The sequence below is a fragment of the Herpailurus yagouaroundi genome, unplaced genomic scaffold (genome assembly GCF_014898765.1).
Source record: "Herpailurus yagouaroundi ecotype Mexico unplaced genomic scaffold, PumYag 159, whole genome shotgun sequence".
Lineage (NCBI taxonomy): Eukaryota > Metazoa > Chordata > Mammalia > Carnivora > Felidae > Herpailurus > Herpailurus yagouaroundi.
This window is the reverse complement of record NW_024412400.1, coordinates 27,982,549-28,001,930: the sequence shown is the minus strand read 5'-3', so window position 1 is coordinate 28,001,930 and position 19,382 is coordinate 27,982,549. Positions and strand designations below refer to the sequence as shown.

Here is a 19,382-nt window from a genome sequence, read left to right as displayed (position 1 = left end):
CCGACTTCAGCTCAGGTCACGATCTCACCGTCCATGAGTTAGAGCCCCGCGTCGGGCTCTGGGCTGATGGCTCGGAGCCTGGAGCCTGCTTCGGATTCTGTGTCTCCCTGTCTCTCTGCCCCACCTCCGTTCATGCTCTGTCTCTGTCTCAAAAAAATAAATAAATAAACGTCAAAAAAAAAAAAAAAGAAAAACACCATTTATGTTATAGAATCTTCTTTTTTTAATTAATTAATTTTGATGGGGGAGGGGCAGAGACCCAGAGAGAGAATCTTGAGCTGGCTCTGCATTGTCAGCATGGAGCCCGATGCAGGGCTTGAACCAACGAACTGATCATGACCTGAGCCAAAATCAAGAGTTGGATGCTTAACCGACTGAGCCACCCCAGCACCCCTGTTATAGAATCTTCTTATGTCCTCTTGGCTTAGAGCATTCAGTTTTCTCCTGAGTTATTCTAAAGGGGCTCTAGCTAAGTGAAGGAAACTTGAAGAATAAAATACAGAAGAAGGGAGAAGAGAAAGTGTGAAGACTGAGAAAGGTGCACTGGATACTCAACAGTCACACTAAAAAGACTTTAGGGTCTGTCACCCAGCTGAAGGTGTTAAAGATTGTTTTCTTCTCAAAGAGCATTTGGAGTATTGAGTGTTGGGAAGGGTACTTCTTAAAATCACTGTAGTCAGAGGGTACCTAAATAGATGTGTTCTCTTTAAGAGAGATGCCATGTGCCAGGAAAGAAGTTTAGGGGAAATCCCAAGTGGCTCTATCATTTAATAGCTGGTGACTTTGGGCAAGTTAACTTCTTTGACCCTAAGTTTCCTCATATGTAAAATAGTGGTAGTGGTAATATGTGGTTGTTGGGGTGACTAAGTGGAATAATATATGTGAAGGGGTTAGGACAATGCCTGGTGCATACTAAGTTCTCAATAAATGTCCTTTATGATCCATTGTTGAACATGATTGGGGAATACAATATTGTGGCTAAAGAAGAAGTTACCACATGAATCCCATATGGATTACCACTTTTCGAGGTCCTAAAAGATCATAGAATTCACTCATCATGAGCCACCAGACTGGACAAAATTCCATCTCCCCTTGGGAGATGAAAGGCTCTTCCAGGTTTTGCGGTATCTCGGGCCATTTTTAAGGGCATACCTGAATCAGTCAGAGTTTCAGCCAAAAAATATGTTTATAAAGGAAACATTTATAGCTGTGTCAGCAAAGTTAGAAGGATTAGCAAGGGATGCTGAGATGCTCAAAGACTGGCAATAGTGAAAAACTACCACTAGGCTTACTGGGCAGGCAGAAGTAGTAGTGTTACCAGAACCCAGTGAGAGCTAGAGCCTTTCAGGAAGCATTTCTAGGAGATTTGTAGGGGGAGGGACATAGTCACTGCCAAAATTGCAACATGAGGCAGGAAAGGGGCAAGCAAAACATACCAACCTCTCTTTCCTCCCACTTTATGATCTCCTACTTGTACATCCCATTGGCTGAAGGAGGCAGAGTGCAGAAAAAAAAAAACAAATGAATCAACCCATGCAGGCCAGTTTCTTGGGGCACAGAGCAGAGCAGAAAGATCTGGAGATGCAAAAGAGAATAACCACCACACTCACTAACTCTTGCTTTACAAGTTGGGAGCACACCATTAATGGAGTGGTCAGTTGGACAAGACATCTGAATAAACCAACCCATAATGTGGTTATTTCATTCAGTCTTCATGTCCTATAGCAAAATGAGCAGTAGTCAAAATGGCACTTCCACAAAAGCAGAAATGTACCAGTATACAAAGTCTGATCCAGGAGCTGGGGTGTGACACTCAGAATAGATCCCACAATACTTTGTTTCCTGGTCTCTGTGTACCTTGGGGCTGAGTCATAACAGTTGGTAATATAATATTACTGGTTTTCAAACTTAACTGTGGACATTGGTTAAGATTTTTAAACTACTAGGTAGTTTAGCCATACCATAGAATGGGTAGCTCATAAACAATATGAGTTTATTTCTCACAGTTCTGGAGGCTAGGAAGTTTAGCTCAAGGGAGTCTGAGATCAAGGTACTGGTAAGTTCATTACCTAGTGAGAGTCCTCTTTCTGGTTCAGAGACTGCCAGCTTCTCACTATCTCCTCACATGGTGGAAGAGGAAAGGGAGCTCTTTAAGATCTCTTTTATAAAGCCACTAATCCTATTCATGAGGGCTCCACTCTCATTGAATTTAAAATTCAATTCCTCAGGCCCACTAGCCACATTTCAAGTGCTCAGTAGCCATATCTGGCTGGTGGCTACCATATTGGGCAGTGCAAATTTAAAACATTTCCATCATAATGGAAATTTCTATTGTATAGCACTGGTGCAATGACAAAACCCCTAAGCTAAGTGGGCTGGGGCTCAAGACAATGAGACATGGAGTAGAAAGCAGAAAACTAAGCCACACAAACTGGGCACTCATGTTGAGGAAAAGGAATAGCTGTAGAGGACACAGAGGCATTCAGCACAGGAAGACATATTTGAGCCCCCTGCCAGTATGCTGATTTAGTCAGCATTGACTCTGGCTCTGTATGGATGGAGCCAACAGCCTAAAGGGGCTGGAGAGGGCCAAAAAGGAATAGGAAGAACCAGAACCCATCATTGTGACACTAAAGACCTCTACGAAGGTGCTTATAGGTTGATGCTCATTTTATTTACTTCTGAGCCACACTCCTGGGCAAGGTGATGTCCACTCTGAACAATACAAGCTTGGAGCTATGTCAGGTGACAAAGGACTGTCTAGCTCTAGTTCTTTAGCAGGCTCAGCTCCAGGGCCCCCAAAATAGAACCTAGCTGGCACAAGAGCACAAGAGGTCCTGTTACATGAGAGCCAGGCTAAGTGTATAGCCAGGCTAAGATGCCAGGAGGGTTCAATGGATCAATAGAGAGACGTTTGTAATCTTGAACTACTTACTCAGTTTAATCTAGAGCATTTGAAGGTTTTACCATGTGGTGGGTGAAGAGTGCCTTTTTTGGAGATAAATCTGTGAAAAAAAGCCAGAATGGATATTTCTTGAGAGAGGTAGAATGGTGTATTTGTTTCCTAGGTAACAAAGTACCACAGATTGGGGTAAACAACAGAAGTTTATTCTCTAACAGTTTGGGAGGTTGGAAGTCCAAGATCAAAATGTTGCCAGAGTTTGTTCCTCCTGAGGGCAATAGGGAGAATCTTTTCCATGCCTGTCTCCTGGCTCCTGGGGATTTGCTGGCAACCTTTGATGTTGCTGAGATTCTCCAGTCTCTTCCTTCATGTTCACAGGATATCCCCATGTATGTTTGTCTGTGTCCAAATTTATTCTTTTATAAAAGACCAGTTGTATTAGATCAGGGTTTACCCTAATCTAGTATGACCTCCTCCTCATTTAACAAATTTCTTCTATAACAATCCTATTCCATATAAGGTCACATTCTGAGGTACTGATGATTAAGACTTCAACATATGAATTTTGAGGGGTATTATTAAACCCATAACAAATGGTACAGAAGAAAGAACATATATTTTGGAGTCAGACCGACTGGGTTTGAACCTTGCTTTTGCCACTGCTTTTCCAATGCAGTTTGATTTTATTATCTGCACAATAAGGATGATATATTTAACAGATTCATTTGTAAAGTGATAAATCTGTGGTAAAATGAAACACTTTTATGTATCACCAGTTAAGAAAAGATGCTTCCAATTAAACAATGGCATATCATCAATTATAACATGCCTCTCGAGTTTAAATATGCTAAAGTGTGAAATAAAATTATGTTTTAAAATCAATGAAGGTAAAGACTAAAGATGACATATGGAGTGCCTTCTGTGGAAAGATAAGAAGGTATACAATAAGGGTGCATCACTTTTGTACCTCACCCCTTCCTTTGCCTGAGTGGAAAAGTTATTATCACCATTGGTCATCACCCAACTTGCCATCCACTTCAAGACCGAATAAAATAATTTACTGGGCAGGGGTCAAAAGGATTCTCTAAGGAGGTGGTTTTTGGGAAGGGTGTTACCCCCACAAAATTTTTATGATTGCTTCAAATAGGAGGTGTCTTCCAGCATTTCTCTCTGGAGGACCCCACTATTTATTCCTTTGTTGGCTAACAATTACATTCATGCAGATGGTTCTGAGAACCAGAGAGCCTCGGAGAAGTTTCTGTTTTTTTAGTTGAGGGTGAAGGTTGGATTACTAGGGGACACCACTAGCTTTAGGGCACGTGTAAGTCTGCGTTGATCAGGACTCATGTCTCCAATGTCAGGTAGGTAGCATCCAGCGATGTCACCCCCTCAGTGACAACTCCAAACACCTCTCCACATTTCCAAGTGCCTCCAGGAAAGTGAGTGTTATCCCCAGTGAGAAACCCTAAGCTAAACGAACGTGTCCAGGTGGGAGGTCAGCTTCTGCCTGGTATTTTACGATAGAGGGAAGCAAAAGCTGCCAAATATCAAGCATATCTTCAGTTTTAGAAACTGATGAGCAGGCACCCCCCATCCATGCGGTAGGCCAGCCAGGCAACCAGGAATGATGTGACCCCAGAATGTAGACATATCTTAAAAAATGGCACCAGTAAACTCAAGTTTCTACATGTGACTCTTTATATAACCAGTAAAATGTTGAAGAGTTCTAGTCCTATCAAAGTAGAGAATATACTTAAACTGAAAATAAAAGCCACATCTCACAGCATCATCCTATCATCTCTGTTGAGTGCTTTGTGTTTGTTGCAGCTATAGAGCAAGCCACCAGTGCTGCAGCCAGTCACTCGAAATCAGCAGCCGCTAGCAGCTGAAATCCTGAAATTGAATAACACTATTTCTGATGGCTCAGTGATTTATTTTTATTACCTAAATTTTATGTGGTTTAATACATCCCCTTGGTAGTTATGTGGTTTGAAAAAAGATAATAAATCCTTTCTTTTCTTCCAACCCTCACTAAGTAAATATTGAGGAAATATTTAAGGAATATCAGTTTGAAGGAAAAATTTATTATAAGCTTGCCAGAGTTGGGGTGGAGGGAATCCTTGCGTCTGTCTCTGGCTCATGATGTCTTTCTTCACCAGTACCTGTTATCTTTGGGATAAGGGCCTGTACTTCTCCAGAAACCTTAGACCACTCAATGACTGGCATTAGTTTTGTCTCCTGGCTTTACCTTCCCCCCACTAATATCATCACATTGCTTAGCCCTCACATCCCTCACCTCTTTTCCAGCCCTTGGAAGCCCAAGGGAGCAGACAGCCATTCTGTGCATAGTCTTGAACCATTTCATGATGACATTTGTTCCCTACACAATCCAGTCGCTATGGATGATGTTCAGGGCCCCCATTATACCTTTAATATGCCCAGTGGATAAACCAATCTGCAGAGGCACAACCACAATGTCACTCACTGAATTTCCCTACCACCTCCACATTTTACATTTGTCATCTGGTGTGTGCATTACTCTGAGCAACATGGTTTAGGTGGAAAAACTTCAAGTTTGCATGACTGTATACCATAAAGGTAAAACACACAGACTCAGGAGCTTGACTACCTAGGTTCAAATCCTACCTTTTGCAAGCTGTGTGAAATTGGGAAAGTTACAGAGTCTCTCTACCTCCTGGTAAGAGGGGATAATAACAGTACTTACTTCATAATGTTCTCACAAGGATGAAAAGAGAGTGCCTGTCAAATGATTTCAACAGATATTTCATCAAAGAAGATATATAGATGGCAGAGGCTCCTGGGTGGCTCAGTCGGTTAAGTGTCCAACTTTGGCTCAGGTCATGATCTCACTGTCCATGGGTTTGAGCCCTGTATCGGACTCTGTGCTGACACCTTGGAGTCTGGAGCCTGCTACAGATTCTGTATCTCTCCTGTCTCTGCCCCTCCCTCACTCACACTCTGTCTCTCTCTCTCAAAGATATATAAACATTAAAAATTTTTAAGAAGGATAAATAGATGGCAAATAAGCATATAAAAAGATGTTGATCATTAGTTATTATGAACATGCAAATTTACATCACAATGAGATACCACTGCACACCTATTAAAATTTTTTAAATTAAACATACACCTATGTCAATACTATGTATTTACCCAAAAGAAGAAATATATGTCCATACAAATGCTTGTACATGAATAAGTAAGGCAGTATAATAGCCAAACTGGAAACAATCCAATTGGACATCAGTGGAATATTACTCAGCAATAAAAAAGATGAACTATTGATGTACATAATAATGAATAAATCTCAGAATAATTATACTGAATGAAAGAATAAGACAAAAAAGACTATATACTATAATATAAGCTTATCGAGGATACAAACTGATCTATCATAACAGAAAGCAGATGGGTAGTTTCTTGGGAATGGGTAGGGGGAGAGATGGGAGGAAAGAGTTATGGAGGGGCATGAGGACACTTGAAGGGGTAATGGCTATGTTCACTATCTTGATTGTGGTCATGGTTTCACAAGTATGTACATATATCAGAACTTATTGAATTGCACGATTTAAATAGATGTGATTTATTATATGTCAACTGAACCTGAGTAATGCATTTTTAAAGTACCTTTGGGGTGCCTGGGTGGCTTAGTCAGTTAAGTGTCCAACTTCACTCAAGTCACAGTCTCATGGTTTGTGAGTTCGAGCCCCACATCAGGCTCTCTGCTCTCAGCAGAATCTGCTTCAGATCCTCTGTCCCCCTTTCTCTCTGCCCCTCCCCTGTTTGTGCTCTATCTCTCTCAAAAATAAAAGAAAATTAAAAAAAAAAATTAAAAAGTAGATACCTTGACACAACATGCCTTTTATAACTATTAACTATTATACACTTCAACGTTATACTGAAAAATGTTTCAGATGAAAATTTTTTTAATGTTTATGTATTCTGTGTGTGTGTGTGAGAGAGAGAGAGAGAGAGGCAGAGAGAGAGAGAGAGAGAGGGAGAGAGAGAACCCCAAGCAGACTCCATGCTCAGCATAGAGCCTGATGCAAAGCTCGATCCCACAAACTGTGAGATCATGACCTGAGCCAAGATCAAGTGTTGGACACTCAATCAGCTGAGCCACCCAGGCACCCCTAGATGAAATTTTTAAAAGAGCATCTCAGCAAAAGCAGTACTTGATCATTGATTCTATTGCCATCATACCATAACCTAGCCACATTTTTCATTTCTTTCAAGGAATTCTCATGAGGAAACTTGAATTAAGGAAAACAGTCCAGGCTTTGAGGTCCAAAGGCATGAGTTCAGGTGCTCATTCTATCATCCAGTACCGTGTGCTGATATTTGTCCTTGACTTTTCTCATTTTTGAGATAGTACAAAGTTACATCACATGATTGCTATAAGAATCAAATAAAAAACGGGATGTAAGCATGTTCTGCAAATTATAAAGCAACATGAATATATCAGTAGTTATAACTAGGGGGGAAAGGAGATAAGCAGAATTTTTGAAGACTGGGTAACAGGACCAGCAAGATTAAAATAAACCTTGACAAAAAAAAAAAATCTCACAGAAGAGCGAGGGATAGACCATACATCTCCGTAATTTCCTTACTCTGATATTACCACATCAGAATTGACTGTGACACTTTTAAAACTGCAGATTTCTAGGTTCTACCCTATACTTGCTTAGTCAAAATCACCAATGGTAGAGAATAGGAACCAGAGTTTAAAAAAAAAAAAAAAAAAAAAAGGCTGCCTGGTTGATTCTAACCCAGCTGGTAGCACCAATCAGTGGATGGTCTTTTGGAAAACAGTCACCTTGATCTAGATGCCTTTCAATGAGGAACATGAGCTATCCTAGGCTCTATTGCTCAGATTAAGCCTCACTTCAGTCTCCAGAAAAGATAATGCATCTCCCTTAATGACTATGAATGGAGAAAGTTTTGAAACATCTTCTAAATATGCATTTAGCATTGCAAGCTCTTCCTCTACCTCATCCTCCTTCTTTTCCTGAGCTCCTCTATGCTATTAGGATTTTTACTGGCTCTGAGATTGTCTTTGGAAATTATCTGTATTGGTAATACAATTGTGTATTTCTTAGTTTCTTTCCAACCAATCATTTCCCTCAAAAAAACAAGTTATTCCATGTTGCATGTTGGCAGCTTGCCTTGGATAGACTGTCTGAAGTGTGTGTCTTGATGCCAACATGAACTTTATATCTACGTGGAATCACCATATGAAGATCAAGAAGTGAGAAGAAAAGCAGCAGGATCAGTGCACATTAGCCCTTTGTGCCATCTGGGGTGGTTAAAGCAGAGGAACAAAGATTAGAACTGGGTGGAATTTCCAGTCTCCTATCTCTTATCATCTCAACCTGCCTAGGACTCTATTCTTCCATCCACAAGGAAAGAAGATTCCTTTTCTGTGTCTTGAGAATGTCAAATCCACCTATAAGCTAGTTCTTGGGGATTATTTCAAAATTCTCTATCAAAAGGCACCACATGAATGTAATGAAAATTCTTATATGGCTCATTATTCTGTGAATTTGGACCAGACATTGCAAAAACACCTCTAGGGCTCAGACAAGGAAACTCACTTAGGGAGAATAGCTTGGAAACTGGAGAGTGAGTGCCCCATCTGAATGAGGCGGTCCCCAATTGTTGCCATGTAAATGTGGCCCCAGGGTGGCAGACATTCTGATTTTTTTCCAAAGGTGGTGGGGGGGGAGAAGAAAAATAGTCCCTTCTACAGGACTATTCTATTTTATCTGTAATTGCCTTTTATGTTGCCAAATTAAGGGAATAGTACTTTTATAAAAAAATATTTTTAAAGCTTTTTATTTATTTATTTTGAGAGAGAAAGAAGTGCGAGTTGGAGAGGGGCAGAAAGAGAGGGAGAGAGAATCCCAAGCAGGTTCTGCACTGTCAGCACAGGGCTCGATGTGGGGATTGATGTAGGGCTCAAACCCACGAACTGTGAGATCATGATGTGAGCTGAAGTCAGATGCTTAACTAACTAAGCCACCCAGGCACCCCAAGGGAAAAGTAATTTTAAATGGGACTAATAAAACAGTTCCCAAGTCAGCTTGAACTTGCAGACTGCTTGTTTGTGACCTCTGACTTACACTATTATTCAAAACAATGATTTCTTAACAACTGAAAAAAAATATGCCAGTACAGTAAATCCTTGTACCTATACAATCAGCCAATGACATATTCAGTCCTGTCCTGCAGAATGAACATTATATAAAAATCTAAAATCCAGCTCAAATAGAAACTGAGCTTTAAGCAGAAGACAGAGTAGTCAAATAACCACTGGTCTGCCTAGTCAACAATAGGTTGGGATTTGGTTTCCTATCTGTTGGACAGGGACATGACTAGAATCACATTCTCCTTCTCACAACCTGGATTGTCCATCCCATCAAGAAGAACAGGTGAGAGGCACCTGGGTGGCTCAGTCGGTTAAGCGGCCGACTTCTGCTCAGGTCATGATCTCATGGTCCGTGAGTTTGAGCCCCACATCGGGCTCTGTGCTGACAGCTCAGAGCCTGGAGCCTGTTTCAGATTCTGTGTCTCCCTCTCTCTCTGCCCCTCCCCTGTTCATGCTCTGTCTCTCCCTGTCTCAAAAATAAATAAATGTTAAAAAAGAAAAAAAAAGAAGAGCAGGTGATGTTCCTTATAGGACAACTCTCTCACACACAGGGCCCAGAGGGAGGGCTGGAGCCAGGGTCAAAATACTGAATGCAAGAATGTCAAGGGAGGCTGCAGCAAGTATTGAATTTTTTCTTTGCCTGATAACATGTATGTGCGCGATACAGTCAAACACCACCTTCCCTTCATTTTTTTTCTTTGAGAGACTATTTCCCTGTACCGTAATAAAAGTGCAGGAAATCGTTTCCCCAATTTGTGCTAATGAATGACACTTGGGAAGTATCCAATAGACCATGTTTCTATTTGAAAGCTGAAAGCACATGTAGGCTCCCGTTGATCTGTAAAATATGAGTAATGGATATTTCCAGTTGAGAAATACTGTAAGATCTTGGGTTAACTGTAATTTGGTCCTTTAAGACTTCCCAGGATATAAATGGTATTGTAAATGGTATTTTTGTATGTGATGGGCACAGAAGAAAAGAACCTTAGTGGTAAGGGTACCAGCAAAAACAGCATACCCAGAGAGTTTCATCTAAAGTGTTAAATTCTTTTTAGAGGGACTCTTTCTAGGGACATGGGCAAGTATAAGGGAGCCAACTAAGGACGGTGAAGCTCACTGGGGATAGCAACAGCAGAAAGTCATTAGCACCCCTTAGTCTGAAGGGTCAAGACAGGGAGGGGTGATTGTGTTACCAGAACCCAGCAAAAGCTCCCTCCTTCTACTAGCAGAATCTCTGTGTGCAGAGGCATGGTGTGCTGCCAGCACCTCTCTATCCTCCCACCCTCTGATCTCCTGCCATGTCTTGCCTTTGGATGACTCAAAGCAGAACCTACAGGGTAATAGAGCCCAATCAATTCCACCCATAGAGGTCAACGTCCAGGGGCAAGAGTAGGGTGGACAGTGGCAAATACAGATCTGGGAGAGAGGGGCAAATAAGGAGTTATTATCACAGAAGGCAAGGGGAATCATAACTCACGGAATGTTAGAGCAAGAAGAGGCTTTTCATCTTCAAATCCTCACTTTGTTGATGAGGAAACTAAGGCCCAGGGAATTAAAATGACTGAGTAACCATTATAAACCCAATAAAGGTATACTTGAGACCAAAGGCAGTCATCTTCATATCCATTCTCATGGCCTTCCCACTTCATTATTCTAGGACTCAGGAGTTATAAAACTAATGTTAAGGTAGGATTCGTTAAAATGGGGTACCTGCATGGTCATTTGCCATTATTGTGCCCATCAGACTTCACTGATCTCTTACAGATTTCTTTCCTCCTGAGCCCAAATGTGCCTTCAGACTCTTTCTCATCCTAAGGCTCCAGGAAGCCACCAATAATTGATCCATCTTGTTGCCTTATTACACCCAACAGTATAGCATGCTCTAATCTTTAAATACAAAGCTTCAGATTATGCTAATAAGATTTCCCTCCTTGACACATGGCTCATTCTTTGATGGTGCTTCCTTGTGTGCTTTCAAACTGCTTCACTCTGGTGACTTGATGGAGGGCATTTATGTTTTGGAAGAAGGAGAATCACCATAAGATTATTTCACCTAAAGGGTAATAATAAAAAGCCCTAATCCCTGGTGTTTTTTCTCTTCTCTCCTTGCAGGTTGACAGAACAGAGGTGATTCGCACCTGCATAAACCCGGTGTATTCAAAACTGTTCACTGTGGACTTTTACTTTGAAGAGGTGCAGCGCCTGCGGTTTGAAGTTCATGACATCAGCAGCAACCATAACGGGCTGAAGGAGGCCGACTTCCTGGGTGGCATGGAGTGCACGCTTGGCCAGGTGGGTCCACAGAGGGCCCTTCCCACTCCTTGCCTCCTTGGGGCCTCTCTTCCTCCCCTTTTTCCTGTCTCCTCTGCTTTATTTCTCCCTTTGATTTTATTTTCCTTTTACATGTAGCATTTTAGGAGTTCCCATTCACTGCAATACCCATTATAGTTAACTTTATATTTACATAGGGATGATGCAGCGAATATGTGAAGACTTACGTATTTTGCAAAATTAAATGTTTTCTCTTTTGAATTCCTTCATTCTGTCAGTTATTTCACAACTATTTACTGGCACTTTCTACACTCTGATTGTGTGTGCTATATATAGTCTTATGCTGTTACATTATAAATTTCCATCTCCCAACTCAACTATGAGAACCCCCATGCAGGGAGTACTGCTCAAGCACATGTATTCCAAGCTTTTGGTGCCAAAATATCCCAAGAAAGGGGATAAATAGCTTTTGGTGCATGAATAAATGCTTTTACTTAATCCTCACAATTATGTGAAATAAACATTATTATATCCATTTATAAGTGAGAAAACTAAGACTCAGAGAAGTTAGGCCTAAAGCCTCACACTGATAAGTGGCAGAACTAAAACAACAACCAGGTTGGTCTCACCATAAACTCCGTAACTTTATATCAGGACACTTTTACTTTTTCCTTCCCTACTGCCATGCCCAGAATTTTAGTAGGTTCTGAGGGGAGGTCTAAATGAAGAAATAGCCCTTGTGTCGAGGAAGTGGACATTCTAATTGGAGAAGGCACACTACATACACCTAAAAGTAATTCATGATGCAGCTTAAGCCATAATGAGACAAAATATCCTGGGCTATATTCATAGGGTTGTAGGCCTTCAGGAAGGGAGAGCTCTCTGCTAGAATCACAGAGACATTGTGGATTCAAACATTGAAAAAATATAGTCCATAGATGGAAGAAGGAGGAGGAAGGCCTTTCAAGTAAGAAATCAATACAAACAAGGCCTAGAGGTCAGAACAACCAGGGCAGGGATAAGGGCAGAGGAGACCCAGGTTCACTGAATCAAGGTCAGATGCTGATTTACTACAAAACTAGTGAAGCTTGAACTTCAGAGCCCCTCACTTGGGTAAACTGCTTCCAAGGCTCTGTGTGACATTTTTATTTGTAGTCATGTACTTTTTTCTGAAAGGATTCCAAATTATATAAACCTCAATCCTCACAAAACCTGCATCAATCCCATGCAGAGGCAAGGGTGTGGTTTATGGTTTAGTAAGGAAGATTCTGCCTGGCAAAGAGGTGACGAGCCTGCATGTTTATTTGTTTTTACCATGCCTCATGCCACTTATCACTAATTTCTCCATTGTGAGCACTGAGTGACAAAATAAATAATGTCCTCGTATACCTTTTTCAGCAAATATAGTGATTACTTTCATAAGATTGTTCCTTGTTCCTTTAATGAAAGCCAAAAGCCCAATGTAGATGAAGGCAGAGAAGGACTCTGGGGTATTCTCCATAAATATAATCTCTCTCATGACTTTTGAAAAGAATTGATGGTAGATAGTTCCAGAGTCTTGCCAGGTACAATGCCTAATAAGTAGTAGGCATTGAATGAATGAATGAATGAATGAATGATTTCAGGTAGAATTCTGTAATGTATAAATAAAATACAATGATTTAAATGGCATATCTTATAGATATAAATGAGCCACTCCAAGATTCTCTCTGAGATTATGGACATCCCCTCATGTATAAAAGTTAGATTCTTCCTTAAGAAACAAATGTAGATCCATGTAGGAGTCATGTGAATCAAAGATCTTTTTCATCCCAAGATTTAATCATTTTATCCGTGTGAATAACCCTCAAACTTACATCTTTAGTCTCTCACAACCCTCATCTTTCCAGCAGCCAGTAAGTCCTTGACCCTCCACTCTGTGTCAGCAGTGTAGTGTTGAGCTAAAAACATTGTCCCTACATTCAAGCAGCTCACAGTCTAGCTGGGAATAAAGATGGGAAGCAAGTAATTAATTAAATTATGCAAATAATGAATTAAGTTACAACCATTATAATTATTGCTAAGGAGAAGTATTAGAAGAGGAGAGCAAAACTGAGAGAATGGTGTCAGGTGGAGAGGAGATCAAAGAAGGATTCCAAGGGGAAGTGACATTTACACCGAGACTTAAAGGGAGAGTAAGCGGATCAGGTGAGAAGAAAGAGGAAACATGTTCCAAGCAGATGAGAAAACTATATACAAAGCCTCTGGATTCAGGAAGAAGTTTGGCATATGGTACATAGTAGCTTCATTTGGGTTTCCCACAAAGCTAACTCTGAGATACGAAGTCAAAGGAGGTGAAGGAGATGCCATAGCAGAGTGAAAAAGTGAGACAGGAAAAGGAAGGCAGCCTGTAATAGTGTTGTCAAGCCATCCACCACTGTGGCCAACCGGAGCTTAATTCTGCTGGGGAAATTCTGGAAGCCAGTGTAGAACAGATACCACTGAGTTATCTCACCCCATAGGTGAGGAACGGGGGCATTTATATTCTTGGGGATATATATATATATATATATATATATATATATATATATTCATCAGTTATTGAGGGCTTTTTCCAGGGTGGGAACATCCATCCTCCAGTATTTCTGGCTTATTTCACAGGTAGCAAAACAGGTTCCAAAGATCCCAAGAAGCTTACAAGCAAAGAAATGCAGGTGCTGGTGGTCAGAAGTCAATGGTGTGCACTGAAGTCATAGAGCCTGAGTATATGAGCAGGGCATCATATCAGCTGTCTACCCAAAAGCCAATCACTCCACCCTTTAAGCCATCAGGTCCTGATCATTTTCTACCATGTGGCTGTGCGGACAATAGCCCTATCCCTAGCTCAAGGGCGAATGCTGAGTATTATCAGCCAATCATATGAATCCCGTTCCCTTTTGCCAGAGATTGGTTTAGGGGTGGGCTGGTGGCCAGTTCTAATCAATAACACATGACAGTTTTTTCTTGGAAAGGTTTTTTAGCCTAACGAGAGAGAGAGAGAGAGAGAGAGAGAGAGAGAGAGAGAAGGAGAGACACCCAACACCCACATATGAAGAAAGAAGTCTCTGCCTGTCATTCTTGGAACTACTGCAGCCACTTTGTAGCAGGGATGAGGATGAGAGCACCCCTAAGGGGAAGTCAGAGCCAAGACAGGTGGAGGCACTGGCTGACATTCTGTACATGGAGCCCACCTTGTCTGTGGACTCCTTATTATAAGATAATAAAGTTTCCTGGGATGGGATTTTCCATTCCTTGAGCTGAAAGCATCATGATTGATATAGAGCATATCAATGAAAGCATATCAGTGGAAGATGGATGGACTTTCTAGAGTGGGGTGAATAAAGGGAAATGGGGGAAGTGCATTGCTTTAAGTTTTTAATCTCTCAAGATGAGGAATATCTAGAAGCGAGCACTGAGGATAAGATTACAAATAGTAGTTTCTAGTTATATCTTGAGACTTGAAAGAGCTTCCATACTGACCATTTGACCCTCTTAACAAGTTTGGGAGGACAAGTGTTACCACCTGCATTTTATAGCTGAGAAAACTGAGGATCAGAAAGGTTCAGTGTCCTGGCGGAGCCAAAACCAGAAGTCAGGAGCTTTTGGTCCCTAATCTGAAAGCTCTTTCTTCTGCCATTTAGGGAAGGATAGTGTGGAGAGGCCACATGCTGAGATCTCTTTTAACATCATGGCTTAGATGAAACAAATGAGCAGCAAGTCAAACTTGTTCAGTGTAGCCTTAAGCCATGCTCCCCAAGCCATACTGCTTTCCTGCACCGCAACCCCACATATACCCCCCTCCCCGGGGACAGGCTAGCCTCTCTGGGTATCTTGTATGTTCATGGACAACCACCCTTTTATATTATCAGCCATGTGATAGGTACAATTGACCTTTCCATACTTTTGGGGTGGGCACTAATTGACTGAAATCAAGCAGGATATCCCATTTTTGTGGCCACAGTGATTAGTTCAATGAAGGTATGTAACGAATCAGAGATAGTGAAACATAAAAACATATTTGCTAGAGCCTTGTGAGAAAGAAAAGGTGAGGCTGTGAGGTCTGGAAGTGATACCCTTCAAGGGGAGAACATCGAGCTGCTGTGGGAAGAAAAGGAGGGGTGATAACATGACAAAATGTGGATGAAAAGGAAAGAGCCTGGCATCTCAAAGGGAAGAAAAGAGAGAAATTGGGTCATATTATTTGCATGCTAGATAGTGTCCTGTCTGCAGCCAGTCCTTCCTAGGAATTTTGGTCAATAGCTTCACTTTGTTATTTAAATCATTGTGGGATAGTTCTTTTTGCCCTTGCAACATGGAGTTCTAACTAATTAAGTCATATTCTATAGAGCCCCTTCTCCAAGCCACAGTGACCTTTCCAGACTCCAAGATCCTGTAACCTGTCTCCATCTCATTCATTTAGTAACTCGTTCTTCACTGCCTCCAGAAGTTCCTTTTTCTGAGTTCATTAAAATAATTTCTCTCTCAATTAACATTTTTATACATACTATCTAGCCCTCCAGCTAGTTTGCAAGTTTCTTAGGGCAGAGGCCATAATCAATACTTACTTTTTGTGTCTAATGCAACACCGTGCTTTATATATCACATAAGCCACATTTACTGATTAATTTTGAAAATTAATCAGTTTACTGATTAAATTGAAATTTTTAAATCAGTATGAACTTTTATTTTAACATGGTAAGTTTCGTTCAGTCACGTATTTGTTATTTCAACAAGCATTTAGCAAGTGCCCCAGATACACCAACTTATCTCTAGTAGGTGCTAGAGACACAAAGATGAAAAAAGAGAGAGGCTCAGCCCCAGAAGTGCTTAAAATTAGCTGGGAAATTATTAACATTATTAAATAAGTAACTAAAATGCATGTTATTTAGTGCTGCAACAGGATATTTTCCAGGGGCAACAGGGAAAAGACTTACCTTTGCCTACAGGGAACCAGGGAGGTCTCATAAGAAAAATGATTTTGGGGGCACCTGCGCGGCTCAGTTGGTTGAACGTCTGGCTTCGGCTCAGGTCATGATCTCCCAGTTGGTCGGTTTGAGCCCCGCGTCAGGCTCTGTGCTGATGGCTCAGAGCCTGGAGCCTGCTTTGGATTCTGTGTCTCCCTCTCTCTGCCCCTCCCCCACTCACACTCTGTCTCTCAGAAATGAATAAATATTTTAAAAAATTTTTAAAAAAAGAAGAAAAATGACTCTCACAGGATGAGTAGGAATTCACGAGCAGATAGAAGAAATAAGGACTCTCTGGGCAAAATGACCAGGGCACACAAAGGCACAGCAGCACAAGAATAGCAGAGAACTCTAAGGGATTCAACATGGCTGGATAGTCAAAGGTTGGGAAAAGGATAATGGAGGCTGGAGAGAAGAGAAACCAGACCAGAGGCTTTCAAGTGCCTTTCTCTAAAGTTTGGAGAGCTTGGATGTGTTACACTGGAAGTCCTGAAGGGTTTTGACCAGGGAGAGGACAAGATTGGATGTGCATATTAGGAAGATCACTTTAGCATTCCTTGAAGGGTGAATGGGTGAGAGTGGATATGGAGGCAAGGAAGCCAGTTAGGAAGCTTGTGCCGTAGCAGGAGCATCTCGTCAGAGATGAGGGCAGTGGTGATGGAAGTTGAGGCCCAGGAAAGAGTTTGGCCAAACGCAGGATCAACAGGCCTTAGAGAATGGGTGAAGGAGGGAGGAGTTTGCAGGTAGCTGGCTCAGGTCCTACAGGAGTGATTTGTCTGTCTTTCTGGGGAATCATATTGAGGAGTGGGGTGAGGAATAGAGTGTGATGGTGGCGTGTTGAGCTCAGGATGTCTGTGGAGAATCCAGAGGAGGTTGCCACTTGGCCTCTGACCATGAGGATCTGGAAATGATCCAGATTTGGCAGTGGACTCCCTATGGCCCATGCAGCCTGAAAGTGGATGAGATCCCTCAAAGAAAATGTTTTGTTTTTATTTTTGGAAGGTAACTCATTGATATATGAACAAATCAAATGATTTTTTAAAAATTGAGTATGTGACAACATCTCTTTCTACATTCTTTCAGATTAAAGTGTGAAAATGTTAACTTTTGATGTAAATGGGAGTTTTCTCTTTTTTTCTAAGTTGTTTTTCTAAGATCTCTAATATGATCCAGCAAACACACACACACAAACACACACACACACACACACACACACACACACACACAAATCAACATTTTTCTTCTTTATAATTTCAGTGGTTCAAGAAGATTCCTTTCCTTGTACTGGTTAGTTAGGCAGGGGATGGCTGGATCCAGGAGCTGCTATAGGAATGGTGCATTCAGGGTCTGAAACACAGTTTCATAATGCTGAAAAGCACTTACTGTGGAGCCTGATGGTCTGGTGTCACATCCCAGCTCAGCTGCTCTCAAGTTGTATGTCCACAGGCAAATTCTTGCAACCATTTAAGACTTAGCCTCTTCATATACAAAATAGAGATAATAATAGAGCTGGCCTTGAGAAATATTGTGACAATCAAGTGAGAAAATACATACAAGGTGCTTAGCAGAGAGAGCATTCAGGGTATGGAAGCTGTTATTAAGGACATGAAAATCTAGGAAATGATGAGAAGGATCAACATACATTGGGGCCAACTTTGTTTCAAGAGTGAAAGTGGAAGCAAAAAGGGTGAAAACAGTATGACAAAACACCATATCCTGGGCAATGAGTAAACTGAACTTATGACTTTGCCTCAAGTTTGTTGAAAATATTATTTAGTCAAAGGTTTCAGTGTGTGTGTGTGTGTGTGTGTGTGATATTTACTTTTTTCAGACTATTTTTAAATGAAAGTGGTTTCAACTCAGGTCTCTGAAATAATTGGGGGACAGGTCTTCCAATTCCTATCTGAGCTCAACTAAGGCCCCAAAGGAGAGAGAAAGTGACATCCCAAAACCCATGCTGGAAGTCACACATTCAGAGCTGTCTCTTCAAGACTGTCTACTTGCCCTGTCCATGTGAGTTTACCACATTCTCACTCTGATATGTGAAACAGGGGGATTTGTGGCTTTTAGGAAAGGAAAATGGCAGCCCTCAGCATGCTGGAACCTGACATTGGCCATGAAGTTGAGTATAAGCACAGCCAGTGACTTAGCACTGAACAATAATGCCAGATGAAGGTTCATGTCTCCAAGAGCTCTCCAGGCAGAACTGTGTGTTCTCAGCAGATGGATGAGGGGGGCGAATCACAGAGATGCAGGGTGGCCAGAAAGCTGTGTACTCTTTCTGGGTGAGCTTGAAGACCGTCCTTGGATTTCTGTTGGCAGAAAGGAGACCAGAAGCTAAGCCCCTCTCCTGCTGCACCCAACAGAGAGCATGCCAAGGACAGCCATGGTCCCTCACTATCTCGAACAGCAAACAGACCTTCTTCAAAGTGCCACCTTCACTTCTTTCACTGCTTACTAACTAGTCCAATCATCCCCCAATTTTTCCACTTCTTCATGCACCAAATACAGTGGGAACACCAAATCAGAAATAATGAGAATAATAAATGTAGTAGTTAACTTTCCCTGGGTACTTTTTATTTACCAGTCACTGGGCTAAGCATTTGTTACATCTCACTTAAGTTAATCAGCTTGACATCCCTGGGAAATAGGCACTACCATTATCCTCATGTACATCTGAGGAAATGCACTGAATAAAGCTGGGTGACTTATTTAAGGCCACACAGCTAGTAAATGGTAGAGCTAGAACTCAAATGCAGATCTGTTTGCCTCCAAAGCCCCTTGAAGCTCATCACTAGCTACTGTAAATTGGAATGTAGTATCTATTAATGCAAAGCCAAGTTGGAGTTGACCTTGCTAGGGTTTTGTTTTATTAGTTTCAGTTTATTTGTTTGTCTTATAGGAATCCTCTTGGAAAAAAAAAATATATATATATGTATATGTGTATGTATATATATATATGTGTGTGTGTATATATATAGGCCATATATATATATGTATATATATGTATATATATGTATGTATATATACATGTATATGTATATGTATGTATATATAC

The 19,382-nt window shown here is 41.2% G+C and overlaps 1 protein-coding gene across 1 annotated transcript in view; it reads left to right on the top strand.

Annotated features, from left to right (window-relative positions):
* Positions 1-19,382, top strand: part of CPNE4 (copine 4) — a 498,537-nt gene that overhangs the window by 321,553 nt on the left and 157,602 nt on the right. Inside the window, exon 3 of the mRNA XM_040480191.1 lies at positions 11,184-11,363. Coding sequence (XP_040336125.1) covers positions 11,184-11,363 — 180 coding nt within the window. The remainder of the gene's footprint in view (positions 1-11,183; positions 11,364-19,382) is intronic.